Source organism: Melospiza melodia, chromosome 2 (genome assembly GCF_035770615.1).
Source record: "Melospiza melodia melodia isolate bMelMel2 chromosome 2, bMelMel2.pri, whole genome shotgun sequence".
Classification (NCBI taxonomy): domain Eukaryota; kingdom Metazoa; phylum Chordata; class Aves; order Passeriformes; family Passerellidae; genus Melospiza; species Melospiza melodia.
In genome coordinates this window covers 14043265-14060405 of record NC_086195.1, presented here as the reverse complement: position 1 = coordinate 14060405, position 17141 = coordinate 14043265, and the positions used below count along the sequence as shown (strand labels likewise).

At 42.3% G+C, this 17141-nt stretch overlaps 2 protein-coding genes across 2 annotated transcripts in view; one reads left to right on the top strand and one right to left on the bottom strand.

Moving 5' to 3' along the window:
* The window catches only part of PCYT1B (phosphate cytidylyltransferase 1B, choline), a 41130-nt gene extending 36165 nt beyond the window's left edge, over window positions 1-4965 (bottom strand). The window contains exon 1 of the mRNA XM_063182357.1: window positions 4594-4965. Coding sequence (XP_063038427.1) covers window positions 4594-4659 — 66 coding nt within the window. The 5' untranslated portion in view covers window positions 4660-4965. The remainder of the gene's footprint in view (window positions 1-4593) is intronic.
* Window positions 4966-7868: 2903 nt separating this feature from the next.
* Window positions 7869-17141, top strand: part of POLA1 (DNA polymerase alpha 1, catalytic subunit) — a 184303-nt gene continuing 175030 nt past the window's right edge. Inside the window, 10 exon segments of the mRNA XM_063182342.1 lie at window positions 7869-7948; window positions 9376-9500; window positions 10411-10507; window positions 10974-11054; window positions 11837-11952; window positions 12199-12261; window positions 13661-13759; window positions 14618-14813; window positions 15035-15212; window positions 16109-16287. Of these exon segments, the coding sequence (XP_063038412.1) occupies window positions 7918-7948; window positions 9376-9500; window positions 10411-10507; window positions 10974-11054; window positions 11837-11952; window positions 12199-12261; window positions 13661-13759; window positions 14618-14813; window positions 15035-15212; window positions 16109-16287 (1165 nt within the window). The 5' untranslated portion in view covers window positions 7869-7917.

Sequence of the window (17141 nt, the reverse complement as noted above, 5' to 3'; positions counted from 1 at the left end):
CACTTTGGGAGAGGTTCTTTGTGTTCTTGCTCTTTCATGAACTACTTTTATAAGCACTTCTGAAGCTAATTTGGAGAAATCATGGTTGGGTTTTGACCAAGAGGGCGTCTGTCTTCATTTCACTCTTCCTCAGTCAGAGAGATGGTCACTTAGTGTGGGAAATGTTAAGTCAGTCTGTCCTGATGTTAGATTGTCCTTGATAATTTTAATAATCAAGCTTTTACTTATTGAGGAAATGTTGTTAGGGGAGGTTGAGGGATTCTCAGCAGTGACACTTTACTGATGGATGCTCAGAGGTTAGAAAGCAATTGGATTAGCTAACCTCTGTTGGTCCTTCCCTTCCCAGAACCCAAATTATCTATTTAATCCACTCAACACTCTTACCAGAAAGTTTTTCTGAATGTCTAATCTGAACCTCCATTGCTGCAAACTACTGCTACTGCTTGCTTTTGCTACTGGACACATTTTTAGGAGAACAGATTTCTTCTCCTCGGCTTTTGTATGACTACTGTGGTTAAGATTTTGAAACAATAGTTTGAGGATTTGGAGTAGAGAGCTGATATTCAGCAGGCAGGCTGGTACTTTAGTTACAGGTCTCTTGACTTTTCTAGATTAAACTGTCCCAGCTGCAGTAATTTCTCATAGGTCACATGTTATAATCTTTCCATTATCCTCCCTGCTCTGTTTTGGGTTCTCTGTAGATTTCTTACAGAGTGGTGCAAGCACAGGACTACAGCTGCAACTTTACTGCTAGGAATACAAGAAATACAATGCTGAATGCTACAGATCTCTCTACTTTATGCATTTCAGTATAAACTTTGTCTGAATGATTCATATTATCTGCCCTCCTTCTTATTGTTATAGATAAAATATAATTTAAGAGAAATCTCTTTACTATTTACATTTAAAGTGCATTGTTATCCCTTCTATCCCTTTTTTCTTCTCCTGCCTTTCCAGATAAGCACTCCAATCTCCTTAAATCCACACAAAGCTAAGACTGCCTTTCTTGAACATATTTGTATTGCACTCACTTCTATCCATTTTCAATCTCTCTGGTGCCTTCCTTTACCACCAGCTCAATTTCAAACTTCTTGGACTGATCATCAGTATTCTGTCATGCTACCTTTTCCAGGATAGCAAAGTCTCCAATACTTTTTTTTTCCTCTCCACTGTTCCTGTCAACCTTTATCTTTCCATTTGTCGATGTTTCATGTAAGGGCCTTCATAGCTTTTTGCCCATACTCTTCCAAGTGCAAATGTGCCAAGTGAAACATGAGAAATCATACTGTAAACTGCATTTGAGTGATTGTTAGGGATTCACATTAATATTTTGGGTACCAAAAACTTAATAACTGGACAGTTTCATAATCTGGGTAAAGACACACCCTTTATTTAAAGCAAAACCCCTACTTTATGCACTGTAAAATGACTATCTGGGAGCTAGTACAGCTTCTACTAGTTATTATCTGAATGCCTCTTCCTGTAACAGCTTCTTCCATTTTGCCTGAACTAAGGTAGACCAAGTATCAAACCTAACTGGCAATACCTTTTCTCTCAGGTTCACAGTTTCTTTCCTGCTAGTGTCCACAGGAAGAATCAAAAGCTGGACTTTAATTAAAAATTTGTGACTTGCTAGTGTTGGAAAGCAAGAGCAAAAGCACTGGAACAGTGACCCACAAGGAGACACCACCACTAGGCCTGACCTAACTTGTGTTTCTACCTTGCCTGCAGTGATGAGGCAGGTCCAAAATCTTCTATGATGATCTGGACTCTTGGCTGGGCCTGAAGCTCACCCTGCCTGGGTCTGTGGGAATCACCCCCGTGTCAAGTTGCCCACCCCTACCAGCCCTATCATGTCATTGTCTCCTTGTCCTCATGAGCAGCTGCTCCTTGCTACACCCTGACAGCTGGATCAGGCATTCCTAAGTCCTGAGTTGAGCACAGTGGGGCCTGGCCCACGGCTGTGTGGGATCTTCTGCAACTCCTCCTGTGCCATCAGCCGGGCTGGCTTTGGTGACCTCATTGTACTGGCCCCCTGTCCAGCCCCAGTTCCTGAGTGAATCTCCTCTCAGAACCCACCTGGCAGCTCCTTAAGGCTGGTCTATAGGGTTTCTGACACCCTCTAGTTCTGTCTGCTGTGGCCCCTTTCCAGGCATTGTCCCTGCCCTGGGTGAGTGTCCATAAAGTTATCCACTGACAACCTGCACCAGCTAAATCCCTTTTCCTGTTCTGAACCCTCAGGTGTGAGGACACACCTTGTTTGTGGGGAATGGAGTTGCTGTCAAGGCTGTGAGGGCACTGACAGTCCTGACCAAGCCTCACTTGGGTCCCCTGTCCTCTGCTCATCTGAGTTCTGGCCTGTGCTCTTGGTCCTTGCTGGAGCTGAGCTGTAGGAGTGCTGCTCTCCGTCCAGCTCAGCCACAGCCATGTCCCTGCCCCCCCAGCCTCACCTGGAACCTGCCTTGTCTAATGGACTTGTTTGGTGAGTCCGCAGTGGAAGTGGTCAAGGCCAGACTGAATTGGGCTTTGAGCAATCTGCTCCAGTGGAAGGTGTCCCTGCCTGTGACACAAGGGGGGGAACTAGATCACCTTTAAGGTTCCTTCAAACCCAGATCATTCTACAACTTGCCTGGTGATCGCTGGGCTGCATCTGACCCAGGCTGCCATCACTGCACCTGCCCCTGCGTTGTATTTTTGGTTTGTTTTGAGACCAGTGTCATCACCGTGGACTTGTCCCAGCTGATCCTGACTCCCATCTCCAGGCTGCCCTGCTCACAGCCCTCAGCATCTCCAGGCTGCCCTGCTCACAGTCCTCAGGCTGGGGAAAAGGCCCCAGATTCCTGCCAGGCACCCCTGCTGCAGGGAGCATTCTTGGCCCTTGCTGCTTCCCCCCAGTGTGAGCACAGCCTTCCCCAGCCCCAGAGCTGTCAGGGTTACAACAAGACTCTGCAGCAGCTCATGATGCTGTCCTCCCTTCTGCCTAAGGGATCTGAAATAGTGAATGCTGAGAGTATTCACCCATGGAAGCACATTTGATCTTCAGCCAGGTCTTGAAATGTAACAGCCTCTCTGCAATAATGTTCTGCTTATATATTAATTGTTCATTTCTGTGCAATTGTAAAGAGAGAGTGCTGAAAGTAGTTACAACAGAGACCTTCATGCTGTGGCAATAACTGTGTGCTCTTGAATACCATTGGTATCAGACTTAATTCTTAGACATTATAATTATGTGAGGGCTCATTTTCTGTGAGTTTGCTCTCACTTGTCTTCCCTATTTAATATACATTATAATATTTTGTACTTTTCTTCTAGGCTTGAATAGGAATATTGTATTAAGCGAGCAGGTGATGAGATTCTGTTCTCTGTTCCAGTTAGCATAATTTCACCAATTCTGGTCCAGTTACTAGGATCTGCTGTAATTTAACTGCAATCAGAATTGAATTGTGTTTGTTTAAAAATGAAAAAAAGTGTCTCTGAATGTTCATTCCATAGACTTTTTCTGTTGCAATGGAGATTAGTGTGTGTTCTTTTTTCTATTTCACATTTTTATTTCAGAGCCTTAACATCCTAATAACAACTTTATTCTCTTCATCCTGTTGTTAGCAAGTAACTCAGGTAGGAAATTAAAAAGAGCTGTGCAGTGAACAAAAGGCATTTAGAGGCCCATTAAGCAAGGAATTTACCCTTTTAACATTAATGTCTGCATTATCATCATTGATAAACACAAGGAGAAGCATCTATTCTTTCATACTTCTGTCAATTAACTATATGTGTAGAGTTTTGAAGGAAAGATGCCTTGTAAGCTAGTAATTTGAGATTTCTTTTCATTTCAATTTATAAAACTAGTTTTAATAACTTCTTTAGGAGTTTAATACCCCGAACAGTTAAATAATTCTTGTTGAAATGTCACATGCATAGGACAGTTGAGTAAGCAGCTGCAGAAGTGGTCAGAGCTGGATGAAATTAGAAGGAAAAACTTTAATTTAATTTAGTGATAATGTGCAGTAATTCAGATAAATGTAAAGATTAAAAGTAAGATAATACTCCATGTTTGTAGGAAACACACACATAGAACATATACACTCATATTTGAGTAGCATGCACACACACACAATTCTCCACAAAGACAGTCTGTACTTAACTAAGTAATATAATAGCATTTAAGCATTTTGAGGTAGACATGGTACAGGTGAATTTGCTATTTTGCTGTCATTCACGATTTACTGGCATTGTTTTTATGTACCACTCTTAGTTTTAACAGATTTTTTTCATCATCAAAAGCATTGCCTACCATAAGCTTAATTTGTAATGTCTAAATGTGAGAGTTTTAACTTTTTGTCCTACTGTTTTTGCAGCAGATCAAGCATACTCTAGTCATTAAAAGGAAGAAAAAAAATCTTCAATATAGTAATTATTTTGCCCTTTTAACTTAGTTTTGATACTATACTCCATTTGTACTTTCCTATGCTAATATAAACTATTGTTTATATTATCTTGGAATGCTTGCAAAGAGTTTACAGTATTTACTATTAATAACTTACATATTTAAATTACAGCTCTGAGAAAACAAAATAAAAAATACATCTTTGTCACCTTTTGTTGAAATCTTGGAGTTTCCTGGGGTTCTTCTTCTGTACTGTGTTTTTTGCTGCCCACCATCTTTGTTACTATACTTGTCTTGCACTTTCCTCTGTAGCTATCACACTTTCCTCGAGGGAATCTTGTCGGCTCTGGACGACCAGAATTCCCACTTCTTGTTCTTAAAAGACAACTGAGCAAAGGTTATGCCAAGTTGTTCTTGTATGGTTGTCCAAAGGGAGGGGAAAGATCAGCTCAAAGCAATCTGCTGTGATAAAGCCTGTAGCAGAGGAAGTCCCAAATCTTGCTGGGTTATTTTTCCTTCCCAAAGCAAAGCCTATCCCTTGCTCCCCCCACCTTTTATTTTTTTCTCCCTGCAGCATTTAAATATGCTTGTTATGCTGTGCTGTGGGAAACAGATGCATTCTTGTTATGGCCAGAGCTGAATGTCAGGATTGAAGGAGCATCCATGAAAAACTCTTTTGTTTGGTCTGTGCTGTCCCACAGTGGAGCTATGGTAACAACTTCCGTTGGGGAAATTAACTGTGTCACTGTGTTCAAAGCACAGCACCACCTGAATGACAAACATGCCACTGCTCACATGACAGCTGACAAAGGGTATTGTTTAGTTGTAATCAAAAGCAATAAAGTCCAGCCAATTCAAAAATCCAAAGCATCTGAAGCCTAGGTATATGTAAAATGCACTGGCATTCTATTTTTATTCAAACTGAAGAATTTAGAGATATTGTTATTTTATAAATTTTTATGTATTGTGGTTTAAAAATTGAGTAACTTCTGATTTTGAGCCCCACACCACTCTTGGTGATTGTGCACATGTTTAAAAAAAGGAGTAAAGCAAATAGTGCCACACTCCTCTGAGGAGAGGGTTTGTGTAGGTGTTGTTGGTTTAACCTGGCAGGCAGCTAAACAGCACACAGCCACTCACTCACTCTCCCACCCACCCTCTGAGTGGGATGTGGGAGAGAACTGGGGCAAAACCCAAAGTATAAGGGTTGAGACAAAAACAGTTTAATAGGAGAAAAAAGGAGAAAAAAGAAGAACAGTAATTAGGATTTACAGAGTAAGTGATGCACAGTGCAATTGCTCACCACTCACTGACTGAAGCTCAGACAGTTTTGAGCAGGGGTCTCTGGCCAGGTTCCCCCCCAGTTTATACACTGGGCACAACATCTTATGGTATGGAATATCAGCTGGGGTCAGCTGTGCTGGCTGTGCCCCCTCCCAGCTCCTTGTGCCCTGCAGCCTCCTTGCTGCCAGGGTGGAGTGAGAAGCTGAAAAACCTTTGGCTTAGTGTAAACACTGCCCAGCAACAACCAAAACATCGGTGTGCTATCAGCATTAGTATTCCCAGAATGCAAAACACAGCCCTGTACCAGTTACTAGGAAGAAAATTAACTCAGTTGTGGTGGAAACCAGGGCAGCAGATCAGAGGGACATTCTTCCTGTGGCTGTCAGTGTTTCTGGGGATGCACATTTGCCACAGCTAAGCCTGTTTAACTAGGTACAGCTGAGAGGGGTCACTGTCCCTGCAATGGGCACTCTGGCTGTCAGTGTCCCGCCTCTTTTGACACCAGGGAGCTGCCACAGGTGGCTGGGGTCATTCTTCTGCTTCCACCTAGACTAGGTCCAGCAGTGGGATAATGTTGTACTAGCACCTGGGTATGTAAGTTTGGAGGATTGGGAGGGTTTTTATTTCTTACTAATGCAAAGGAGCCCTGGTAGAGAAGGAAGGAAAGTAATTTTCATTTTCAGAACCTTATAAATTATTACCACATAGTTGAAAACAATCAGTATATTCAGACCAAATAATATTGGTTCACATTTCTGCAACAGGATATCAGCCCTAAGGAGAGAGCCCTGTGGTGCCACCTGCCTTTGCAAGAAGCTGGAGTCACTGCCTGCAAATTTTCACAAGCTTCTGCACAAAATTCTACAAGTGATGGTGGTAGGTTTTTTTGAGTAATGACTGGCTAGCACTGATGTTTCTGGACAAAATATTGAGGTTAATCTATGGTGAAACAGCACAAACCCCATCAGTTTCCCTGGGTGAATGCACACACACACAGATGTGAACACTTCTAGAAGAGAGGACTTGTAACACTTCAGTTGTTTTAATTGAAGCTTCTAAAACCTTTTCCCATCTTTGCTTGAAACCGAAATATGTAATTTTCTGGACATAGTCCTTGATCCTCAGCTGAAGGCTGTTGTGTAAGTACTCTTGACACAGTTGAGTGAAGATATCTCTGTATCATCAAAATGAAGAGAACATACCTCACCTTCCCGCCCTGACCAAGTCAGGGGTATGCAAGAACAAAAGTCTGGTGGGTCCTTTCTCAGAGCCTTACACACACTCGGCCCTTGAGATATCAGAAATCTAGTCTGAATCTACTTTTTTTCCTCTTTTCATTTGTAGTGAAGAAGAAAATAAAAAGGAAAAGGGGTTTGGAAAATAGAAGGGCATCCAATATTATTATATATATATATATATATAATATATTAAAAATAGATATATTTATATATGTAAACTATATGTGCATGTAAAATTTACACACACAAATATATATATACATTAATATATATAAAATATATATATAAACATATTTTGTCGCTAAGCTGACCAGCCTCTGAAAGACTCTAGTCATTTACTGAAGAAGTTCCTGAAACTTGTGATAGAGCATCATACATAAATACGCAAAAAGAAGATCACGGCTCCCACATAAATTAATATTGTCATGATCACTATTCGCCCTTCAAGGGTTACAGGTCGATGGAAATCGTGTGTGAAATCCCTGTTTTTAATGTTGTTGCAGGTGATCCTTCACCCTCACGCTCCAGCCTGGCTCCAACTGGCATCGGCCACCGCCCTCTCCCAGCTCAGGAGATGTATTTTATACGCGACATTCAGACACGATACATTTATGACAAAGCATTTAAACATGGCTTTGCCCCAGCTGCGGCACCGGACCCGTCCGGGCAATGGGCCCTGCAGCAGATGGAGCCCTGCTCAGACGGTTCAGACTCGCGGGATACCGCCGGCCCTTGCGCCAAAAGAAGGCCGGCCAAGCCGGGGCCGCAGCAGCGCAGGCCAGGCCCGGCCGGGCGGTGCAGGCCTCCCGCAGGAAGCGGCTCCGCCCGGCGCCGAGCGCCGCTCCCGCTGCGGGCCCCGCTGGCCGGGCCGGGCCGGGCCCTGCCGCGGGCCGCGCTCCCTCCGCGCCCGGGGCGGCCCCGCCCCCGCGCCCGCTGATTGGCTGCGGCCCCGGCGGCGGCGCGCGGGGCTCCCGTCTCGCGCCACTTTCGGGAGCCTTTGGCGCGAGCGCCATGGCCGAGAGCGGCGCTCGGGGCCCGGACGGTGAGACCCGGGGACGGCGGGGCGGCCGGGGCCCCTGTCCTTGTCCTCCTGTCCTTGTCCTCCTGTCCTTGTCCCTGTCCCTCGTAGGCGCTGGCGTTTCGCTGTCAGGCGGGGGGCGACCGGGCAGCAGCGCTGGCGGCGGCGGCGAGCGCGCGCGCACCGGGCGCGGGAGCGCGCCTGCGCGGCGGTCGGTCCGTCGGCCGTGGTGGGGGCGGACAGCGGCGCGCGAGGGTCCCGCGTCCCTCTGGGAGGCTCGGCGGGGCCGCGCCCCCGCTGCCCCAGCGGCGGGACCCGCTCCGGGCGGGCGCGGAACGGGGAGATCCGCCCGGGGACGGGCTCGGGCCGCACGGCCCCGCGCCGGCGGTGCAGCCCCGCGGGCTGGGGCGGCTCTGCCCGCTCGCGTCTCAGCCCAGGGGGCAGTGGCGGGCGCGGGTGGCCCCGGCTCGGGCTGGAGCACGCGTGTCCCAGAGGAGCGCACTGCCTGAGGCGTGCAGTAAAGGTGGAGCACTGACACAGATACACGCGGCCAGAGCGGTCTGTGCTGCTCTCCCCCACAGGGCAGCAGGCAGTGCAGATGTCCCTTTTAGCAATGCCGATCCGGCCTTCTCTCAGCCGCGCTGCCGGGGTGCAGCTCCGGTCACAGAGTGATGATGTCCTGCTGCCCTCAGGGGGGAGTGCCCGGCTCCTCTGCCCGCCTGGGTCTCCTGTGCCGGCACCGGGTGTGGAGCTCCTCACACCGAGCCAGCAGCCTCGTCCCTGGGCTGTGTGCGTGCTGCTAGGACTTGGGTTGGGCCCGTTTGTTCCCTCTGGTCAGATAAGTGTTCCTTCCCCTCTGCAGAAGAAGAAAGCATCTTTCTTTCTTCTCTGGAGAAGTACAAAGCATCTTCTTGCTGGGGAGAGTATTTGGGAGGGAAGGAAGTGGAAGAGGAAATGGGGTGACAGCTGTCAGCAGATTTCTAGTTTGTCTCAATCTGGTCACACTCAAACGTTGTGGAAACCTCCTAAAAACATCGCCTAAAAACATCTCTGCTTTGTAGCAGTGTAGGCCCTCTCCAAGTCTGGTGTTCCTGAGTTGTCATGGAGACATGCAAAATAAAAGGAGCTGGAAATTCCCAAGGAAAGGGTGGTGGGGGGATCTCTTACAGGGAAAGGCTGATGGGATTTGAGAGGTGCTTTGGAAATGAGGTGGTAGCTTCATGCTGAATGTGAGCTGGCATGAGAGGGCTATTTGAGCTCCCTGTCAGGCCATGCCCTCAGCATCATTCCAGAACTGGCTTAGGAAGAGCCATCTGTGACTGAGCTTTTAGCCAAGTAGGTTTTGGTTTTAAGCAAAACTGCAATCGTCTATTAATGCATCACTGACACTTAAGTACCAAAACTAAGACCTCGTTGTTAAACTAATTTATCTTGTTTTTAATTAATTACAGCTATGAGTGAGTCTGGAAGTTTTGCAGCATCACATTCTAGACGTGAGAGGAAGAATAGAAGAGGCCAGCAAGAAGCACTTGAACGTCTGAAAAAAGCCAAAGCTGGGGAAAAATTAAAATATGAGGTGAAAATTCGTCATCTTCTTAATTAAAAGTGCATGTGAGCTGAGAAGATATGTAAAAGTTAGAGGAACCAAAATAAGCCTTTCAGATCAGCTTTTGTGTTTTTATGTATGTTTTTCTGAGTGTAGCTGTAGTTTTCTGCTTTCTAATATAATTTATTAGATAATTTATTTGTTTCTTTCTGTTTTCAAAACTAACCCATTTTTGTTAACTGCCATTGCTTGAGAACTATGCTGTAGGGAAGGACCAGTTTTTAAAATTGCATGATTAATGTTATGATAGGAAGTACCTTTCTTTAAAATCTCAAATTATATGAAACTTTAATTTCAGAACTTTACATGACTGAAATCCATTAATATTGATATGCTGTGTTTCCACAAATAGACCTCAATTTAAGCGGTGTAAGTAAAATCTGTCAGTGTAACATTGATACTGTAACATTGTCCAGTCTGGTGCCAACAGGAAGTGACTTCCTCATTGAGGTGAATAAATGTAAAGAAACCAGAAGTCCTTAAATCATTAACATGCAAATTTTCTGTGAACACTCTGCTTGGGTACATCAAATCTCTTTCCTTTTCATTCAGCTCATATTGGTGTTTGAGACTAGAGCCAAGGGCACAAGTTTTCACGGCTAGGTTTTTCATTTTTTAAATTTTTTGTTTGTAATGAAATGAGCAATAAAGCAAGTAGCTTTCAAATGAAATCTCTGCCAGTGCTTCAGTAGATTTTGAGTTTCAGTATACTGTGATAGTTTTAAGAATTGATAACTTGTCTTTTATAACTGCCAAAAGTTGTGAACAGTGTAGCAGTGTAGGAACCCTACAGGCCTTCTTCGGGATTTTTACATTGTGCCTGATGATCTGCAGTATTGATGGTCTGGAAACTGTTAATCCTCATATGCCTTAACTGTAGGTTGAGGAGTTCACGGGTGTTTATGATGAAATAGATGAGGATGAATACTCCAAGATGGTCAGAGACCGTCAGGATGATGACTGGATTGTTGATGATGGTAAGTTAATTTGGAGAGTTATTTTGGTTCTAGTGTTATAATTCAATTAGGCTTCATAATGTTCATGCTTTGAGGTAAGTTATTGTTAGTACATTCTTAAAATTTGTTTTAGGAGACACGACAAAGGCATTCTTTTAATGGAAATTAATCTTGGATTGTTCTCATAGTAGTCTGTTGGGATGGTAATGAAAATATTTTTCCATGAAGACCTGTTGTTGAAATTTTATTTCCAGTTACCAGTGTTACAATTTTACAAAAAAAGTACTGGTTTTGATAGTTTCTAATTAAATATGTAAGAATATAGTTAGTCTAATAGAAGATAGAGCTGAGAGTGCTGTAGTTTTTAATACTTACTTTTGTAACTTTTGCTCTGTATTAAAGGGGGAAAAATGTTTAAATATGTAAAAAACTCAGGAATATCAGAAGACAGAATTTAAACCACAGTTTTTAAACATTTTTTCTACAGATGGGATAGGTTATGTAGAAGATGGAAGGGAAATCTTTGATGAAGATCTGGATGATGATGCTCTTATTTCCAATAAGAAAGGTAACTTGCATGTGACCACTGGAGACTGCCAGGGTCTTTTAAAAGGTGCCCAAAATGGGCAACCTCCTGCCATCAGTAAATGTGATAAATATGGCCAAATGACAGATTACTTCGTGTTCTTACTTGAAGCTCTGTCATCTGGTGCCTGTGGATTTTATTCAGCCCCCGTGATGCAGAGGATGGAGGCTCACAAATTGAGCTCACATCACTGTTTGCTGCTTCAGCACAACTGGGGCACTGCTGCTCAGTCTGCTCTGGAATGGGGATTCACTTCTAGGAAAAATGCATCTGGGAGGACTCTTGGTTTTCAAAGCCAGTGCCTAAAAGATGTGTGGTTTCTCTTGACCACTGAAGTACTTGCATGCTTGTAGGACTCTTGGATCATATGGTTTTCCCATTTTTTTAATGTAATCTGGTGGCAAACTGAGAAACTGAGTCTGATGTTGAGAATCCTAGCCTAGTGCCAAACTCCTGGACATTCATTTTTTATTCCCTGGAAATCCTTCCATGTGAAGTATCTTTGTCCTTTTTCTGGAGTATGCAAAAGGCATCTCTGACATGATTAGGAAAGAGAGGGTTATGAGAGGGTTTTTCATTTTTTGTGTGTGCATGACAGCTGCTACAAAGCTGAAAGATGACTAGACTTCTTTTCAGCCAGAAGTGCAAAGGTAGAAGAGGCAGACAACCTTGGCTATCTGTCCCTTTTAATAATTGGACCTGTAAAGTAAACATTGATTTTTTTTACATGAAATTCACATTTTAAATTTTTTTTGTTTTGGTAGGAAAAGGTGGCAGAACATCTACAGTTGATAAAAAGAATGTGAAAAAATCTGTGGTGTCAAAGCCAAACACAATTAAGTCTATGTTTATGGCCAGTGCTGGGAAGAAAAACACAGATGTAAGTTTTTACATTTTTGAATTTAAGTATTTCTGACTTGTTCACAGTTTTAGTGAGAATGGAGTAAAGTCTCACTTTAGTTTCTTGTGTCTAGTGAGACAAACTTCTATTATGATCTCTTGTGTATGGAGCACTTCTGAAAGTGTTGTGTGTGTTTTGTGGAAATCCTCTAGTCATTTACTGCTGTTCTCCTTGATTGGGTTTGCACATATATCTGAGACCTGTTTGGCTACTCTTACCTTACAGAAAACTGTGGACCTGTCCAAGGATGATTTACTGGGGGATATTCTTCAAGATATTAGTGCTGAAGTAAGTATGTTAATAAAATCTCTTGGAAGCAACCTTAATCCATTAACTTGTCATGGAACACACCAAGAAAATAGATTTTTTTTTTTTTGGTGAAACTAGACAATCTAGGACTGATTTCATCCACAGCACATCTCGTTGATATATTCCACATGTGTGTGCTGTTGTCTCTACTGTGCAGATGTTGCATGACTGCATTGCTTGGTAAGGCAATTCCTCTGTCACCTGATTGCAGATTGTTTATATCAAGGTGATGTGGAGCCTGTGCTAATGCAGCCTTCAGGGTTTGAGTCACAGGAGTGAAAGAGGACTTGGCTGCCTCTGAGTTGTGTGCTGTGTATCTGTCACCACACCTCAGCTTAGGACATCTCCATGTGAGCTGTATGGGAGGAGCTGAGGGAGCAGTGTTTCAGCAGGTGATGTAACCTGAACCTCTGTCTGCCTCCTGCTTCCCATGGTTTCCTGCAGGGAACCAGGTTAACACTCCCTTGGAGGCAGGAGTGCAGGGTTGGACTCAAATATGTGATGCCCTTTGAGCAAGATTTCTTAAAACCAAAAGGATTGCTCACAAGTAAATGTTGAAACTGCTGTAGTGGTGAGATACTGAGGTGGAATGTGTTGAATCATAATAAGCTGAATGTGTTTTTTCAGCCCAGTAAAGGGTATAGGATGTCCCAATGTAAAGTTATTCTCTTAGTTTTGTGCTCTTATTATTTTACTCCTCTTCATGACATCTGATTGAGGCTATAAAACCCCCCATGACTAACGCTGCCCCTGCCCCCTGGTATCATTAAAGAAATGCAATTTAATGCTGACAGATTTGTGGAACATTGATTAGGGAAAATAATTGCACTATGGCTTCTATTTACTTAAATATTAGTTAGCTACTAATTTTTTTTTTGTTTTGTTATTTGTTTTGTAAAATTTCTGCTGTTACTAGCTGTCAGTAAGGTCAAGTATAAAATATCTGTAAATAAGTTCAAATGTGTTTTCCTCTAGTGGAACAGTACTGAAAGAGCACTTCAGCCTTTCATGAGACATGTATCTTCAGTATTACTGCTTCAGCAGATATGAAAAACAGCACAAATTATTCTGATACTTGTGCGATAAAGGCACAGTTAGCTATTGAAATTCTCACTGTTTGAAAACTGTTTCACTTATTGATGGCAGTTTTCCTCAGATCGTTTCCTCTCCCAAAACATCTAGTGTGTGTCTTCATGGGCTCATTGCTCAAGTAACATTATTTTATGGGGCTGGGTTTCATATCAGGAGCTGTTTTCTTCATCAGCCAAAAATATTGGTGTCTCTCTTTCTTTTGGATGGAAAATGTTACTAACCAAGGCAAAAGAAAATACTAAACAACTTTTACTTTTGTCACTTTCTCTGTTCTTTCAATATTCAGACAGTTCAGCTAAGTCCACCACCAGTTATAGTGCTGAAAAGGAAAAGATCTGCTGGAGTACCACTCAATCCTTTCTCTGTACAGTCCCAAACTCCTAAGGTAAAGGGGGAAAAAATGTTTTTATTGCTAATAAGCGCTAATCTGGGTTTCGTTGATTTGAATACTGTTGACTTTTGTTTCTCCTCCTGGAAATTAACTTTCTCCTAAGCTTCCATAGCAGTGTTACAGTGTAACTTTGTGCTTTTTTCTGCATTGCCTTTCATGTGAACACATAAACAGTACAATTTGTGTCTGTGGTCTAGTAGGAATTTGTAGCTGGTACATTTGACAGGTGAAACTGTTGTTACAATGTTCAGTGCATCATATGAGGGTGAGTTTCTGCTCTGTCTCTTTTCCAAAGAGTAGAAAAGTTCCTTGTGGCAAGGAGAGGAGGATGGGAGGTGAAATAAGCAGCAGTGTGGAAAAGGATAAGAAACCAATCATTTGCAGAAATGGAAAACAAATGGAAAATTGTTGCTATGGGTAGAAGTTTGCCCTAGTGGAAAATTTTGGAGTGAGAGGAGGATGGGCTGCTGAGGATGGAAGGCTAGCATTTTATTAGGATTTCTGGTAAATGGAAAGGACTTGATAGCTAGAAATATGAAGAGATAGTTGGTAATGGTCTGTAGAAGGAAAATGAAGTAGTGTAGATACGTCTCATTGGTGAAACCTTCTGTGACATCAGCTCTTATGTTGAAAAGAATCACCAGTGCTGCTCATCTTAACAGTTGTCATCAAAACTAGAAGCAATTGCAAAAAATGGGGAGATGTAGTAAGAGAGGATCATGGTGCAAAATATGTGTAACTTTTCTTCTACCCCTGGTTACTAGATCTGCAAATAGCAAGTCAAAGGTTTTGTTTATTTTTTTCTTTGCTCTTACAAGATTATTTTTAACTCATGGTGGAAATGTTTTTCAGGCAATCACCCCTATATCAAAGAAAGCACCTGCTCATGTCAGAAAGGAAACTCCTCCTCCAGCTTCATTTCATCTTAAGCACCCCAATAATACATCAAAATCTGTCAGAGTCTCTGAAAATAAGGACACCAAGCATGTACAAAAACCTATAGAAAATGAGAGAATGGTGAAGGCAGTAGGAGAGAAAGCTACTAAAGGTATCAAAAGTAAATAAAAACCCAATTCTGGAAACTCTTTAAATATGGTCTAGTAGTTTTAAAACACTTGTTAAATTGTACTAGTTTAGATAGAACAAAGTATCATATTTAAGCTATCAATACTGTATATTATGGTCATGCTTATAGTGTGCTATCACTGCATACTGCTATGGTATGCAGTGTGTCATTTTGATGATTCAAGCCTTTAGTTCTACCTGCAGCACTTCCAGATGATGATCAGGGAATGATGGATTTTGATGAGGAGGACTTTGATGAACCTATGGAAGCAGAGCATGTGGAAACTATACCTGAGACAGCTGAAAGCTTGAAAAGAGACAGTGAAATTGAGAAGAAAGAGACAGAGCAGCTGGAATCAGAGAAGAAAGAGACTTCTGCCTTGTAAGAATCTTTTTTGCTTCTTTTTATTCTTCCACTAAGAAGGCTCTCAGTTTCCATTCACCTTAGATTTAGCTTCATATTTGTCTTTGCCACAGGGATAATTGTGACATAGACAGAATGATAATAATGCTATGCAATGCTTTTTTCTTCATAGTTACATTAAGAATAGTAACATGCTGATAGTTACTTAATTGAAAAATATTTGATGTTTTTGGGTTCTAGCATGTGACAACATTTCACACACTGACGTGACTCAATGTAAGTGTTGAATAGTGAATTTTGATGTCAGTAAGCAAAACTAAGGAATTTCTAGCAATACTTACTCTAAATCTGAAAGTATTTTGTAACAGATGTAGGTAAAAGTTTTGTTGCTAAAAGTAATGGTGAACAGCTATGTCTTTGGAAATAGGAAAAAAGGTGGGCTTTTCCCTGTTTTTGGATTTTTTTAGTTGTTTGGAAAATCTTGAATCATGTTTCCATAACAAAATATTCAAACTGTAAAATAGTTGAATGATGAAAAAGACCTAAACATCTAATGACTGAAAAGGTAGTTTTGTTGAAATAATCCTTTGTTCCCACTAAGCAACTTGTATGGATGGATGGGTATATTTGATATGTGAAGAATTGAATTGACCTAGACTGAAATAGCAGGTGACTGATTTTTCAAAGCCTGTGTGTGGTGTCTCAAGGCCCATACTTAAATGTGGGTTTCTGTCTTTGTCACTCCATCCCTCTTTGCAGAAGAAACCTGAGGTAACCCAGCTGTTGGGAATGTTGCTTGGTAGTGGAAAGAGAAACAAAAGGTGTGAGAATATAGGCCTGGAAAAAAAGCAAAATGGTAATTATAGCAAAGGCACAATTTTAATTGTTTTTCTATTCTTCTGCAAAACCTGCAGAAGTTGTTCTCTCCCAGGTCTCTCATGTTGGGACAGAATTGATGAGGATGAAGCTGATCTAGTAGCAGCAGAAGTTCAACTGGACCCCAATCTCCTTCCACTGGTGAATGGGGAAAGTGATGATCAAGTCTTCAGATTTTATTGGCTGGATGCTTATGAAGATCAGTTCAGTCAGCCAGGTAACTGTTCAGCTAAAGGCAGAAAAATGCTAATCTGATTCCTTTTGTTCAGATTTTTTTTGAAAATTGGGGTTGTCAGACTTGACTGAATTTCATCCAGTTGCTCTGTGTGTCTAAGATGTTCTAAGATCTCTTGTATTTCTGTACCTCTGTACAGAAGAGGCAGAGCAGTGCACTGTGGGGTCAGAGGGTCATCTCTTGGCCTAGGATAGGGGTAGGGAAGTAAAAGGGATCTACTAGCACTGTTCAGTGTTGGTGACCCATTGTCTTTCTTAAAATTTTATACACTCCAGGAGCAAGCTGAAGTTGTTAATTTCTTGTTCAGTGATGCAACAACTGAGCATGCTTTCTTGTTTTTGGAAAAGTAGCTCAAAATTCACGTGGATGAATAAGAAGCCTGTACTGTAGCAGTTGCATGATTTTATGCAAAGGAAAGGTATGTGTGTCAAGGAAGGAAGGTGGTCTGAAAAATACAAGGTCTGTCTTGTATTGCTTATCCCCTAATTCAAACTATCTAGATCTTGAAGGTTATCTTCAAATTAAGATTGCTGGCTCTCATAGTCTTCAAATTGCATCATTCTGATCTCAGCTCTGGCAAAACAGTTTGTGTTCACGTGTTCTGAGCACTTCCCATCCATCCCCTCATTTCATCAGCAGCTTTAGGGTATTGGGTTTCTAGTTTGTGCTTCATGTATGTTTGCCAGAAGGTTCTTTCATGTGTTGGTGGAGGTTTTTTTCAGTTGAAGCTGTAAGCATTGAGTGAGATACATTTCTTTGTTAACACCTTTTATTGTGAGTTGGGATGCCAAACTTAAATATGAGACTCTGCTGGGCTGAACAGCTTGGTGATGGGA